The 15,317-nt window shown below is 45.5% G+C and overlaps 1 protein-coding gene across 2 annotated transcripts in view; it reads right to left on the bottom strand.

The window, feature by feature from the left end:
- Positions 1 to 4,527: 4,527 nt before the first annotated feature.
- The window catches only part of LOC147880983 (uncharacterized), a 59,657-nt gene continuing 48,867 nt past the window's right edge, over positions 4,528 to 15,317 (bottom strand). For both annotated transcript variants that reach the window (XM_087370094.1, XM_087370093.1), the window contains exon 6: positions 4,528 to 5,676. In XM_087370094.1, coding sequence (XP_087226220.1) covers positions 4,596 to 5,676 — 1,081 coding nt within the window. In that variant the 3' untranslated portion in view covers positions 4,528 to 4,595. The remainder of the gene's footprint in view (positions 5,677 to 15,317) is intronic.

Consider the following 15,317-nt stretch of genomic DNA (forward strand, 5'->3'; position numbering starts at 1 on the left):
AGTAGGTTTCCACCTAAACTCACCTTTGTGCCATAGTTGTCCCCAGATTTACAGACCTTTCTTGAAGAGGAAACTGGCCTTAACCATGTCTTTGTCACTCAGTGGGTTATCTTTGAAAATAATAGAGACCCAAATGGATTCAAGACTGATAAAGGCTACCTTACCAATGAACCTTAACTCAGTTTTGATAGCTTCAAAAGCCTTCCATATGAACCTCCACAACTGACTTCCCTTGCTTAGGTAGGGTTTTGGATTGTAGAGTGCAGATAACGTAGGATAGTTTTTCCACTTAGGTGCCCTATAAGGTCTAACCTATTTGAAGTTTTTTTCCAAGTCTAGGTAGAGGATTGCCTTGATGACTCAAGGGGCTGACAATTTGTATGTAGCCTATTGAATATCTACCACACCAAACCTCCTTCCTCCTTGGGTCATGTACAAAAGGCCCACTTGACTTTGGAAAATTTCCCTTTAGTGCTATACCCAACCCAGAGGATAGACCTATAGATTTTGATGAACTTCTCCAAAGCTACATCTAAGGGGCACTAGTAGGTTAAGTAGAAAATGGTGATGGTGTAAATATGATGGTTTAGCACCATCTTTCTTCCTACTAAAATCTCTTGGTAGCCTTTCCATCTTTCTAAAATTTCCTTGAATCTGTTCAGAAACCGATCCCACCTGTCTTTCATTGTAACATAAAAACCCATTGGAATTCCAAGTAGCCTAAAAACTGTACCGTTAGGAATTTTATGGCATCCCAACTGACTTAGGACTTTCCCATCCTCCCCTTTGCATGTGTTGTATCCTATTTTTGAATGTTTCTTATTTTTTGATATCCTTTTTCTATATATGCATATTCTATGCATAACCTGCAAGAGTCATTTGCGTACATTTCCATGCCTTCTAAAGTCTAGGAATATCAATGTTAATTTCCTATCTAAGCATTACCAAGCTTATTATAATCATAGCCTTCAGTACTAAGATGTACCTCTCCCAATCTAATGATTATCTTGAGACATATTCTCTAGTATGATCGATCCTTAGCAATTGCCCAATAATATAAGGATGATCAGCCAAGCTTAGATTAAGTTTCCTTCCTATGAAACTTCTTGTCAAGAACTGTCCAATCAACTTCAAGCTTTGGTCACCAACTATGCCACTATATATCCAATACTTGACTAGCACCTATTTAAAGTGTGTCAATTTGGTACATGTCCTATGACTCTCCTCCAAGCTCTCTCCTATCCTCTTTTCATCTTGTCCAGGATAACCTTGTGATAGTTACCTTGGTGATGTTCCTATCCTTTCTAAGTAATTCACTAGAGCATATAGCAAGTTTATTGGTCTAGACTCTTCCACTCAAAAATTATTGAATTGGTCTAATAGTACTAGACATACAATATTGTAGGTTTGTAGACACCAAGATGATTTGCACACTTGCTAAAATTTAATGTAATAGAAGATTTCCACTTTCTATATCCATATTGATCTACTAAAAAAAACCTACCTTTGTAAACATCTATCCTTATAGGATTGGACCTAGATTGGACATCATCTTAACATAGAATGGTACTTGAAATTTTTAACCTTGGGAAAAGTAGAAAAATGCAATAGGGACAAGTGGGGGAAAAAAAAAGAGGAAACATAAAAAACGAGGGCTCGAACGAGCATGAGTAAGAGAAGGGAAATTCCAAACTTGAGATGAAAAAATGCAAGAAGGGGATTCTCTCAAACCCAAAGATCAAATTGCACTTGCAGTCAATTTAACATCGGGATCCAACTACATTCACAGTAAATTCAACACTAAGAAACACTGCAAAAATGAAGGACACTTGCAATGGGAGTGTGAGAGGAGATAGGAATGGCGAGATGGTAGGTGAGGGGGAGGGAGATGGCAAGCAAGAAGAGGGAGAGGTCGGGAGCTACGCAGGGAGGGAGGGAAATCAGTGTCACGACTATATGCATCGCCACCACCTTCATTAATTTGCCACATAACGTCTTCATGTTAATTGCATAATAGAAAGCAACCTTAGCTAACCTTACATTAATCAGGCCAATACTTCTCAAGGGGGCCAAGCTCATTAATTCAAATTTTGATTTTTTATTCGATGGGGGAATATTTGTGAAAGTTCTCCTTGCTCAAAGCTTACCTACTAGTAAACTTTCTACCTCCTTAGTTTTAAGACCAATTCTACAAAATAGCTCAAAAAGGAGAAACTACATAATGACGTAAAGCTTCCACAGTTTCTTAATCTTCTCAAAGCTTGAACAAAAAAACGAAACAAAACACACTCACAACCAAAAAGATTCATCCGTTCCACTCCAACTCTCATGGCAAAGGCTAGCCTCTATCTTGGATGCATGGATCTAGGGACATGAATCACCACGACTTTCACACTCAAAGTATAAGCACCCCACTTATTCATTTATCAACTTTGAGTATAGAACTTTCTAGGGGGAGTTTTGAAATTCAAGAATTCATATAATAGTTTACTTACCTACATTATGCTTTTTTATAAAGTATAACCATCCCTCTTCTGCCCATAATTTATGTCCTGTATCAAGTCGAGAGTTATGGCACACATCTACTCACCTAACCAATCATCCTTAATGCCCTTGAATTGATCTACATGATAAATGCTTGTCCTTCAAATTCTAATGCCCAAGCTGAAGGGTTGACTTTCAATAACCCCCATGACTCAAACCCACACGACGCCATAGTTTTGTGAAAAAAGTAGCATAATGATCAAAATCTTGATAGTGATGCTATTTATACAACCTACATGTAGAGGTGGTTGTAACCTTAAAATATACTTTATCCCCTTCTAAATTTGAGTATGGCATCTAGAGTTATTGAACAAACCTACCTACCAATACCAACATATTGGCATGTACTCTCCAATAACTTTTTTTGTGCTTGATGTTCTAGTGCATAAATCAATTTGCATGTATAAGGGAGAGATTATAGGATGCTTCCATGCTTGAACGAAAGTAGTTTCTAACTTTTTTAATGCTTGGTGTTCTAGTACATAAATCAATTTGAGTATATAAGGGAGAGATTACAGATCCTAAACAAAAGTAGTTTTTATTCTCCATTCCGCATATTATAAGGCCCATCAAAGCTTAAAATTTTCATATTGAGTGCCAAAAGTAAAAGTCTTTGACATGGATTATTAGTAGTAATACAACTTTTGGAGAAACCAACCAAACTCAACCCAACCCACTTAGTTGTACTAACTAGTTTATATCTTGCAGGTTATCTACATTGGGTCCCAAAATTCGATCACTTTGTATCAAAGTACAGGACCTCTCTGTAAGCTTTAACGAATTTAAAGTGACAAGATTCATGTATTAAAGTACATTGACTTTCATTCCATATAAGCACCCCCCTAAGGCCTTTTGAATATACAACTTTCCATGGGATGCTTCAAAACACAAAAAATTCATATAGAAAGGAGTACAACAAGGGGGCAAGAGTGTCACGATAGTGCCCTTTGCAAAGAAAAGAAAATGCATGCATTGATAGTGGGAATAAAATGGAGACCTTAAGGAAGAGCTTAAAGAAAGAAACTACATTACGGGGGCCTTAAGGGGATTGCTACCAAAGTGGATGATCCTGTTGAGTCCCCAATTCCTTTGAGGTAAAGTAATGTACAGACTAGAGCCACAATCTCATCTTGCAAGTAAATTGAATTTTCAATTTGGACTATGTGTGCAGTGCCAAGCGCTTAATTAAAGCCTCACAGCCTAGAATATGTGTTACTGGTCCGATATTAAAAACAGACCCATTAGTGATTCTGCCGTTTTCATTCGCATTCAAATCAAGTACCTTCATTGCAGTCTATAGTAGGGTGACCATAACGAGTGTTATCAGACAGTAGAGGTGTTCTCTTAACATCCTCACACAGTTTGCTTTTGATAGGATTAGAAAAGCACAACGTACGTATTTAGAAGAATTAACGTTTATTGCCACTCTGATTCCCAGCTCAAACCAAAACAGAAATGGCCTCTTCTCAGACCTCATTGGAAATTGGGTCATTCCACGTCAATTTTCCAGAATAATAAAGCCCGACAATCTAATAATGCCACTCTTTTATAAAATGATTGTAGCATGCATAACTGGGACAGCCTCTGAACTTTCAAAGCTTTAAGTAAAAGATGAGTGGACGGCAAAACTTTCAGAATTGCTCGAAGCAAATTCCAAAGGGTTGCCAAGTCGCAGCTTTAGAGCTACATATCATGTATTGATTCTAAGAGAGCATCTAAGGCGCACACAGAGAATGAGAACCAAATGCTACTATGCATCATGGTTGTATTCAAGGTAAACCAAATGCTAGGTGAACCATTTTACTTGTGTGGCTTTCATGCTCACAAAAACTGCATAAGTTAAATAGCTTCACTCATAGAGGCATGAACACATTTTGCTGATGTACATCTACACACCCAAATTAAGCAATATGCGTTAGCCAATGATGCATTGTTTGTAAATAAAGGACCAAAGATATTCAAGTTGCTACACAAAATCTCTTGTTTACATTGACTTTACTTTCTTGTTTTTTAAATCGGCTTTTTCAATGGGATATATTGTCTTTCTTACTTCAATCTGATCCATTATAGCTCCCAAATCCAGTGGAAAAATTGCCCTCTTCCAAAAATGCATTGTGTTTGATTATCCTCAGGATATTCTTACTGCGGTCGTTGTTGATGATTTGATCCAACAGTTTATCTTCACCTGTAAGAATGTTCAAACTATCATTTGATTTGCCCTGGGCAACTTTACTTGTTTCTGATGTAAAGATTGATCTCGAAAGCCAATCCTTTCGCATGGTTTTCATGTATTTTTTCTCTTCCATCGTTCCAGATGCTAGAAGACGATAGACATAGACGATCTTCTCTTGCCCAAGCCTGAAGGCCCTGCTAACTGCTTGTTTCATGAGTGCTGGATTCCAATGCATGTCAAGAAATATCACTCTGGATGCCCCTGTAAGGTTAATTCCTTCAGCACATGCTCTAATAGAAGCCAATAATATTGTTGTGCTTCCATTTGCTTCATTGAATCTATCTATAATTTTTTGTCTTTCTCCCATTTTGCCTCTTCCTTGTATCGTGAGAACTTCAAAACTGTTTCGTAGTATCTCCTCAATAAACATCAATGGCGGGATATTTTGACTAAATATTAATAACTTTTCATTTGTGGATCTACAAGATTCTGCTAGATCTAAGATAAACTTCACCTTTGATCCTTGTTGAGGGTCTTTTCTTAACTCGCCAAGCTCTTGAAAATTAATGCTTTTGTATTTTTTTGCAAAAGCGTACTCTATAAAAAGAGACGGGTGGATAAAAAAGGACGTTTCAATGAGTTCTTGTTCAAAAACGTTTACGTTATTCCATAATTTTGCAACCTCATTTAAGAGGTGCTCTTGCAAAGCTGAGGTCTTAAATAATATTGTGAATTCTTTTATTCCAGGTAATGTGTCCAGAACTTCACCGCCATGGCAATGCAAAAAGGAGCTTGTGATGGCTCTCAACTTTTCAATGCTATTCTTGAACAACCGCCCCTTCATTGATCGGTTTGTCTCCAGCTCATTTCCTATTTCGTCCATAAAATATTTTCGAGCTCTTGCTTCAGCCTCCTCTTGAAACTTTTTCTGTGCTTCTTCATTGTTGAGTCCTTGGAACCTGAAATTTACCAATCTTGCTACTGAGAAACTAGGAAAGAAGAAAATGAGCTTATTATGTTAAATTGGGTGCGGTGCTATGTAGGTGCACGTTTGTATTACAGAAAAGACTAGGATATCTCTTAGCTCACTGAAATCATAACTTTGCAAGTTTGTAGTTAATGATATCTTAGTTTGGTAATTATTACACAGCAGTACAAAGACAAAAAAAAAACTGTCTTCCTCCCCGATCCATAAACCTATGTTCTTCCATTCCACATTTAGTCTTTCTCATCAAATTCACCATGTTCTTGACCACCTAATCGCCACCCTAATGCCAGTTTACCAGCTGAGCAGAGGATTATCAACAATACTAGTTTCAGCATTTTCAGTCTTCGTAAAAAAAGGGGTTTCTTATAGCCTATGAAGACTGGTAGGTAAATATGGCAATGAAAGTAATATTTCCGGTGTGACAGGGATTTTGGAATGAGTTTGAGTCATCTGTAAGGAAGCTTTTGCTGGATGAAAATATTGAGGCCATAAAAGGAGCTCATGAAATGGAGTATAAGCATAAGGGCATTGGCAAAGTGCAAGGGCAACTGCATAGGGATGCTAAGGCAGTAGATAGGGATGCTACGGTGAGTGCATCGGGGTGCTAAGGCAAGTAGATAGGGATGCTAAGGTGAGTGCATAGGGATGCTAAGGCAAGTAGATAAGACTACCTAAGGGATCCCTTGGTCAAGAAATCTTCATAACCCGAGGGATTCTATACTCAAGACATCCTTGACTCTAGTATAAGATGTTTGAAAGGAGCCATTCTAAGCCAAAGTAATAAACAATCAGAGCTCCCCTCTAGTAAAATTATGCAGACTTGTACGGAATGAAGCTATCCGTACAGCTTCAAGTGGGATTTTTTGACCTAGGGACAAGGCTTGGTGGAAAGACTATCCTTAATTGGTTTCTCTCTAGCATCCTGAACCTTGCTCTTCCAAAGGGCAGTGTGCCGTGGAGGTCAATGTGGTCTTCCTATGAGAACATAAAAGCTGAAATAGTTTGGTTTGGTCTAATACAGGGAAGTTAATGGCTCTAGATTCCATCTGGTTCTCTCTCTTTTATTGAACTGAAGGAATTGGACAATGTAGAATTCTCTGTCTTAGCCTCTTCATCTACTCAGGCCTTGACTCAGCTACTTGCGCTTCCAGGGGACTCAAAGCTGTCATATTTTTCATCGCAGCAGTGCATCTTTCGGTTATTTCTTTCATTTGGGCGGGAAAATACCCTTGCCTAGCCTAGGGGTTCGCATCAGGCAGCGGGTTTTGATACAGTGACAGCAGTTCTCAACATAGCAGAGCTGAGCACAACATATTAGAGACAACATGGAGACCCGTTCGAAAGTAAAATATGTTCCTGCAAAACTGTCGGTTAGTACAAGCTCACGACAAACAGTCCAAGCAAATCATATACATCAGCCAAGAACATGTACTCCATTTAATGTGAGCATTTCTATCCTCAAGAAAGCATATTTTCTTCAGGAGACATTCAAAAGGATGAGACACACAATGGAGATTAGTCAAGTACAGAAGGAGTAAAGAGTATAAGTCCTTTGGTGGGTTATGGCGGATGACGAGGTGACGATGTCCCTCGGTGTGTTATGGTGCATTACAGGGTGACTAAGTCGACCAATGGGCCACTAAGTCCATTGGTAGGGTACAGTGGGTTGCAGGATGACTAAATCCATTGGTGTATTATGGTGATTAAAAGGTGACAAGTCCACTAAAGGGTTATGGTGGGTGACTAAGTCCCCTTGATGGGTCATGAGGGGTTAGGGGTAGCTAAGTCCACTGGAGGGTTACGGTGGGTGATTGATGGGTCATGATGGTTTACGGGTGACTAGGTCCATTGGTGGGTTATGATGGGTTACATGGTGACAAAGTCAATTTACAAATTGTGGTGGCTTATAAGATTATGCTGTGTTCTTGGGTGCCTAAGCCTAGTCACGGGTTATGGTGGGGAGTAAGACCATGGTGGGATACTAAGGGAGTAAGTCCCATGGTGGGATACTAGGGGAGTTAACCCATGGTTGCATACAAGCTAAGTCTGTCCATGGTTAGCCAGTGGTGGAAAGGAAGGAGTAAGTCGCAGAAGAGAAAGTCACAGATGGGTTAGGAGGGGAGCAAGTCCTAGGGTCGAGCAAGGGCTGGTGGACGTGCTCCCAGAAGGTGGTGAAGAAAGCTCTAGAGAGCCCATCCTCACCTGGGCATTTCTACCCATCAATAGCGCTCACCGCATCCTGCATCTCTGCCACGGTTAAAGGAGCGAGAAGGGTTTCACTCATGCTAGGCTGCACGAGCGACGGTGTATACCTCCACACCTCCTCCTTGCAACGGCGGGCACGAGGGTCTGGGAGCTCCTGCTGGAACAGGGATCTGTAGAAATCCGTCGCCAAGTCCCGGACCTCGTCTGGATCTGTCCTGACACTACCATCATGCGCTCTAAGAGATCGGAGCTGTTCCCTACTGCCCTCTGGCCATGAGTCCTGAAGAACTCTCTGCACATCCTGTCGCCTTTCCTAGCCCAAAAGGACTTGGAAGCATGAAACGAGAACTCTGAGCGTCGCTGGGTGATCTCCTCTAGCATGGCTCGGGCTCTAATCTCCTGTCCTCTGAGCTCCTCAGAGCCTGGAGAAGACTGCTGCATCCGCTGTATCGAGGCAAGATCTCGTCTGAGACCCCTCTCCTTCGCCCACCACTGCTGCCTGACCTAAATCGCCTCCTACTGACAGATGAGACTAGACTCGGCAAGAACCTGAGCTACCTGAGCTGCCATATCCCCCATGGTGTCCCAATCCTGCTCCCACAGGTCCACTATCCTGCTGCGAACCGCTGCTCTGGAGTAGATGGAGTCTGGGATCCGGCACGAGCGTGGAGGTAAGGAGTGAGAGGCTGAGTCCAGGACTAGGATGACTGGGGCATGGTCAGAGAGGGTCGTCCCTGGAACCACTCCTGACTCTCCACCTCTGCCTAGCGCCCAATCGCTGACATAGAAACGGTCCAACCGCTCCATAAGTCTGCCTCCCTCCCTCCTGTAACCCCAAGAGAAGTCCAGACTCCCTGTCCATCTGCAAAAGGAAGGCTCCCTCCAGCTGTCCTGACCTCCCACAACGAACAAGGAGTCCCAATCTGCCTGCTCCGCCTGAGCTATACCGAGGAACTCTGGGCCCCGTCCCTGCTGATCCTCTAAAGTCTCAAGGTTATTGAAGTCCCCTCCTACAATCCAAGAATCCATCTCTGGCAATAAGTCTGTCAAAGAGCTCCAGAAAGCGGCTCTCCGTCTAAGGTCAGTCGGGGCATAGATATTGAGGATGCCGATGCGGGATCCCTCAATATTCAAGCCCACCCAAAGCTCTCGTCCTAGGATCAAGGTGCCAAAACCACACACATGCTGAACTAGAGAAGCGTCGATGGAGGTACAGACACCCCCGCTCCTCCCCTGCTCGCCAATCGAAGGTTCCCAATAGGTGTGGGAGCGTCCTGTGAGGACCTTCCCACACTTACTGGTCTGAGAAGCCGAAAGCTTGTGTTCCTGCAATAGGAGCACATCTACCCTTCCCACCAAGGCTGGCTGGAGCTCCTGTTTGAGCACCATCTTCCTGGGGCCGCGGGTTCCTGATGAGTGGAACCCGTTGACGTTCCAAGAGATAATGCGTATACTCATGAAGAGGGGAGATGGGCCACAAACAGTTGTCTGCTTGCGGTCGATGTCGAGGTGGTTGGAGGATGTCCAGTGTGCAGACGAAGGCGCTTCTGTGAGGGTTTCGAAGGAGAGGCCGGATCATCGGACCCATCCTCTAAAACCTTCAACAGAGGGGAGAGGCCCTTCGTCCCGTGGTGGTAAGCTCTCTCTAACCAACTCGAAGCCTCCGCCAGGGAAATACTGTAGAAGCCCGCTACCTCTGAGGTCCTCCAAGGGCGGAGCCCTTCCGCGTAGATCCACTCTAGAGGCGGTCGAATGATGACCAAAAGGCGGAAACGTTTGGCGCTGTGGCGCCATCTCAGACGAACGTCACCCTCCTTTCACTGCTGCTGAAGAAGCTCCGCTGCTCTGCTACCGATCCAGTCCTGCACCTGCTCCTGGGACTGATCTCGAATCGTCTCCCAAACATTTTCATTTGTCCATTGCTCATTCCCGTCACTGGTGATAGTGAAGGAATAGCTAGGACCATCATGGGGGGCAAGGACGGACACCTTACCCTCCGCCCCCTTTCGAAGGAAGAAGATGCTGATGTCTAGGCATGCAAGGAAGGAGCCAATACCCGCTGCATCCAAATAATCCCAAGGTCCTGCTCGGTAAAACTCCAAAGGTAGAGCTCTAGGAGCTGCCCTTGGGTGTGGGGACGAGGATGAGGAGTCTGAACCAGACAGAGGGGTGCTGGCTGTCGAACAAGCTGGAGTGGTGCTGGCCATCTACGGGGAAGGGCCTCTCCCCTCCACCGGGCCAGGAGGGATAGGCGCGGAGAAGGTCTGTGCTGGCTTCGGGGCCACAGGCGGCGCAGGCGGAAGGGGGGGTTCCCTCGGGATCATGCTCGAGGGAGAGAGGGGGGCTGAAACCAAAGGTGCAGGGGGGAAACCCGGAGGGGGGGGAGGTAGGGGGACCGAGGAGGAGGGGGGAGGGGGGGGGGGCGGGGTGAAGGATGAGGGGGAGGCTGGCTGATCTTCTCCTTCCCTTTCTTCTTCCCCTTACCGGGCTGCTGCTGATTGGTGACCACAGGGGTATCTTGCTGTAGATGGGAAGGCTTTTTTGGTCCTGTTTTGTTTCCTTTCCGTTTTCTTTTGACCTCAGTCCAGCCTTCCCCTTCGGGAGGGGGTGTCGATGCCTGGCGGAGGGGATCCTGAGTTGCCTAGATGGGGGCCATCTGAGGTTCTGTCCTCGTGAAGCGAGGGCAGGAGCGCGCCTAGTGCCCGAAGCCGTGGCATCGCAGACACTGATCTGGGCGACCAGTGACCATAATGCGTTGCGTCACCACACCTGTGTCCGTCTCAATCTCGAACTCCGAGGGGATACTCTACAGATCTAGGACTGCCACTTTGACACGTGGCACCGGGCTACCGCCGCATCAACGAAGGTGTCCTGCATGAGCCAGCCGAAGTGCGCCCCCAGGTCCTTGATGATCGGGCGAAGCTCTGTTGCGAGGCCTGGGAAAATGAGGGTAACTGGATGGCGAGGAATGCGGAAGCGGGCATCGAAGTCCGCTACACTAAAATTCCTATACCATGGGACCATAAGGATGATCTTCCCACCCACAGAAGTAGGGGACCGTCTGACCATATCGCTCGCAGCCTGTGCTGAGGAGAGCTTGAGCCAGAAGATACCACGTCCCATGAGTGCGACCTCCTCAATGTGGCTGTCCTCAAGGTAGAGGGTGGACTGCAACCAATCCCTGATGTCTGCTCGTGAAGGGGCGTAGCCAATGACTCTCCCATAAATGGACGTCTGGGAGAAGTCAGTGGCGGCCTGCTTCACCAAGGAGACCTGATGCTCTGTCAGTGTTATGCGGTAGGCTGATGGAGGGGGGGGGTCCGTCTGGGCCACCGGTTCTGGACTCACGGCCGCCATACCGCACCGACAAACTGCGAAAGCTCCAAAAGGCGGGGGAAGGAAATGGCAGAGGCGAGGGAGGGGGGAGTGGGGCGGAGGCGGGGGAGGAAAGAGGGAGGGATGGGAAGCGGGGGGAGGAGACGTGGTGGAGAGGAAGCGAATGGCGAAGGGGAAGGAAAGGAGGAGGGAGGGGGGGGGGGCAGCGCAGTGCAGGGCGGGGAAGAGGAGGGAGGAGAAGGGGGGGGTGTGGCAGCGCAGCGCGAGAGGGGGCGGGGAAGAAAGGAGGGGAGGGAGGGGAAGGGGGGGGGCAACGTTGCGCAACGGCGGGGAGGGGGAGGAAGGGGGCGGGGGGGTGGTAGCGCAACGCGAGGGGGGTAAGGCGGGGAGAGGACGGAGGGGCGGAGAAGGAAGGAGAGGGGGGGGGGATGGCGGGCGGAGAAGGAGGAGAGGGGGACGGAGGAGGCGCGGCGGGCGGCTGCGAGCTGGGAGGCGGCGGAGAGAGAGGAGGGGGAGGGGAGAGGGGGCCGCGCAGCGCGAGGGGGGGGTAGACGGGAGCGGGGGAGGGGTGGGAGCATTCGCAGGAGCTTAACCCCTGTGCATCTGATCATCGATTCGTGGTGCACTAGTTACTAACTTAGCAACAGACACACATAACAAAACAGGTACTGACCTTTGAGAAGATCTCGCTAGCTGAATCTGCATCTGTTCTGCTCTGGGACTTCCCTCCATTTCCACGTCGCATTCTGAGATCACCATCTTAGCCATCCGACGATCTTTGTTTCGTGGACAATCTTTCCACTGATGAGGCTGAAGGCATCCAAAATACAAGCCTTCTCTCCTCGCTTTTTCTCTTTGCTCTGTGTTCAAAGAAGACTTCGACCAAGCTCGGGCTGCCATTGGTGTTACTTTTCTTTTCATTCCCATGGTGGTACTTGATTTAGGAGTCTCAACTGGTTTCGCCTGCTTGGCTTGACCACTAGGCTGTGAGGCACTCCCTTTGCTAATCCACTTCTTCTTAAACCTAGTTTTCTTCGGGTACCCATACTGAGTCCCAACCTGCACAAACCCACTTGGTCTGTTCCCTTTTGCATCCTCATAGTTCAGGGCTATGGCAATTGCTTCATCTAGCGTGTTCGCATACTTAGCCCGAACTTCCATCTTTATCCGATCATTCAATCCAAAGATAAAATCTTTTACTTGGATTGACTGAGATAGAGGTTCATCAACCTTCATTACACTTTCTCTGAACTTATCAGTGTATTCCGCCACTGATAAATTTCTCTGACGAAGGTTTCGATAGTGATCCCAAGCTCGCGATGCTTCGTCAAGAGGTAAGAAGTGTTTTCTAAATTCCTTTTTAAACCCCTCCCAAGTAGTGGATGCCACTCCATCTTTCTGTTGTTTTATCCACCACCTATCCGCTGCCTCATTAAACATATGGGTGGCCTCGCGGATTTTCTTCATATCATTCCTGATTTCACAAATGGCGAAGGCCTCGTCCCATTTGTGCAACCAGGTCTCAATGATATCGGAACTACGGTCAGACATCTGACCAGAATACTTTTCTGGCCTATAATTGGCAATATTAGGCACCTTAGTCCTCCTAGGCTCGACCGTATGAACACTGGACTCCGGTTCCATTGGAGATTTATCTTTCTCTTCACGAGATGGTCTAGCAGACATACTATGAACCATTTTCCTGAGCTCAGATTGCCCTACATTTGCTTGTAACTGTTGCGCTAAGATCTGTTGCAAGGCATCCTCTAACATTGCATTCTGCTAGATACTCTACGGGATCCACCAAAGAAGCTTCTTCTTCTACTTCCATTTAGGTCGATGGGAGTTTTTTTTTTTTTTTTAATAACTAAAATAAAACAACACTTGAAACTGTATTTACAATTCGAAAGCCCAACTTCCAAATTTACAGCTGACTAGGCATATATCACACTTCAACCAAATCCCACTTTCCCTAGGCTAGGGAAAACTCCTGCAATCTGAAATAACTCAAACACAGATGCAAATAAACGAGTACATATTCCAACGAACTTTAGAAGGCATAGAGAGCTTCCTGGTCATTCATGTAGCATGGAGAGATCAACTTGTCCCTGTAAGGTTGTTCCAAGCACTGATGACCTGCCTTGTGACTACGAACATACTGTACTATCTACCCCTTTCCACGAGCTCATGACCAAGCGCAACCAATAAAGGCCTAGCTCTGCGGGCTACCAGGTCCAATAGTCGAGTCCACGACTAACAAGCCATATATACTGTCGCAAGTCCGAACTTTGCAAAGTAACCGTTACGCAACAGCCTTTAAATAAAAAATCAAAAATCAAAGCTCCACCAACCAGTTACTGACGATAGTATACTCAACGTGATCGATGATGCTCTTTAAAATAGAAAGGACATCGTTCTTTAATTATTGATCCATAAGCCGATAGAGGAGATCTGTCCGCCTTCTAAATTCATACGACTCTTCTGGTGTCACCTCGCGTTTCGTGTACAGCTTCACGTCTCCCTTCCGAGATACCAAGGAGCCCTGAAGGTACCAAATTATGAACTTGCGACCGTGCGCGACCCTGATATCCTCCAATTGCGATAACGTCCGTGAACATATAATACCAAAATACAATCTGTGCTTCGTGTTATTCGTCGTCCAATTCATCGTTGGTCTATCAACTCGACGTACAGCTTTAGACCACGACAATCACCAAATCCTGCGCTCTGATACCAAAATTAAACATCCAAAACTGCTAACTCCTAGCCTTGATCAAATCATGGGCACAGGCACCCGAATTCACCTCCCAGCCGACCTCAGTGGTAGTAAGCTCTCTCTCTCTCTCTCTCTCAAAAAAATCGTTACGTGAAAGCTCTTACAAAATTCCACCAAGCCCCAAAATTCCCTAGATGGATCTAGTATGCCACATGTCTTCATTCTAGGGTCCCTCCTTAATGCATCATTTACCCCTCTCTTTGGATATCATTGAAACCATTTGCCCCTTGGCACATTTCATGCATTTAGGTCCCTTAGCCTTAGATCCACCTAGTCTAGTGCCATGTCACCCTCACCAAGGACCTTGACCTTGATTCATTTTGATCATTTACATGAAGCCCAAACAAGTATAATACAAACATTGATCCTTTAAAGGAAAATGCCGGCTGACCCTTCCGAGGTCATGTTACCTCGACTTGAGCGTAACAGCAAGCCCTCATGTATGGGCATACAGTCAGCCCTTTGGCAGCCTGCATGTTGCCCATGTGGCAGGCCTCCCTTAGATTTGCCCATATGGCAGCCTCTCTCAGATCCCTTTCTTTCTACTGGTACACCTCTGCCATGTCCTTCTCATATGGGGACTCACAAGTGGGGAGGTGACCATGATAATCCCAACAAGAGCGGTAGCTTTTGAGACTAAAAGGCTAACCGAGCCACAGTATAAGTGGCCAATGCATGGAAAAGAGATGTATGCTATTATTCATGTGTTGAAAATGTGGAGACATTATTTGTACGGATTTAGTGTGGTCTATGTGGATAGCTCATCTCTGAAGTGTTTTTGTAGTTCTTCTGACCTAAGGAACAGGAAGGCCCAGTGGTCGGAGCTTATGCAAGAATTTGACTTTGAGATTTGTTACTGAAAAGGATCTAGCAACAAGGGAGCTGATGCCTTGAGCAGAATTGGTAGTGTGAATCAAATTTTCTTCTGAGAATCCATTCACCTATATGACTCCCTTGTGGGCCTTTATCCTGAACATGATTTCTTCGGATGTGTGTGGGATAAAGTTTAAGCAGGGAAAGCCACTCTTAGAATCAAGATTAGAGAGTATTCCATTCAGAATGGTCTTCTTTTCTGAAAGGGTAATGTTTGTGGAATGGGGGCGACAGATAGAAGACACCATATCTTGTCTGAGTGTCACGACAGTCCCACTGCTGCTCACCTAAGGGTAGAAAAAACTTCAGATCTAGTAAAATGAACCTTGAACCTTCTTTTGGCCTAAGCTTATGGTTGATGTCGAGCTGTATGTTTGAAATTGTTGAAATTGTGAAAAGTGCTAAGTCAATAAAGTTGAGCG

The sequence above is a fragment of the Dipteris shenzhenensis genome, chromosome 31, assembly GCF_047967505.1.
Source record: "Dipteris shenzhenensis isolate YYH24624 ecotype China chromosome 31, Dip_SZ_1.0, whole genome shotgun sequence".
In the NCBI taxonomy this organism is placed as follows: Eukaryota; Viridiplantae; Streptophyta; class Polypodiopsida; order Gleicheniales; family Dipteridaceae; genus Dipteris; species Dipteris shenzhenensis.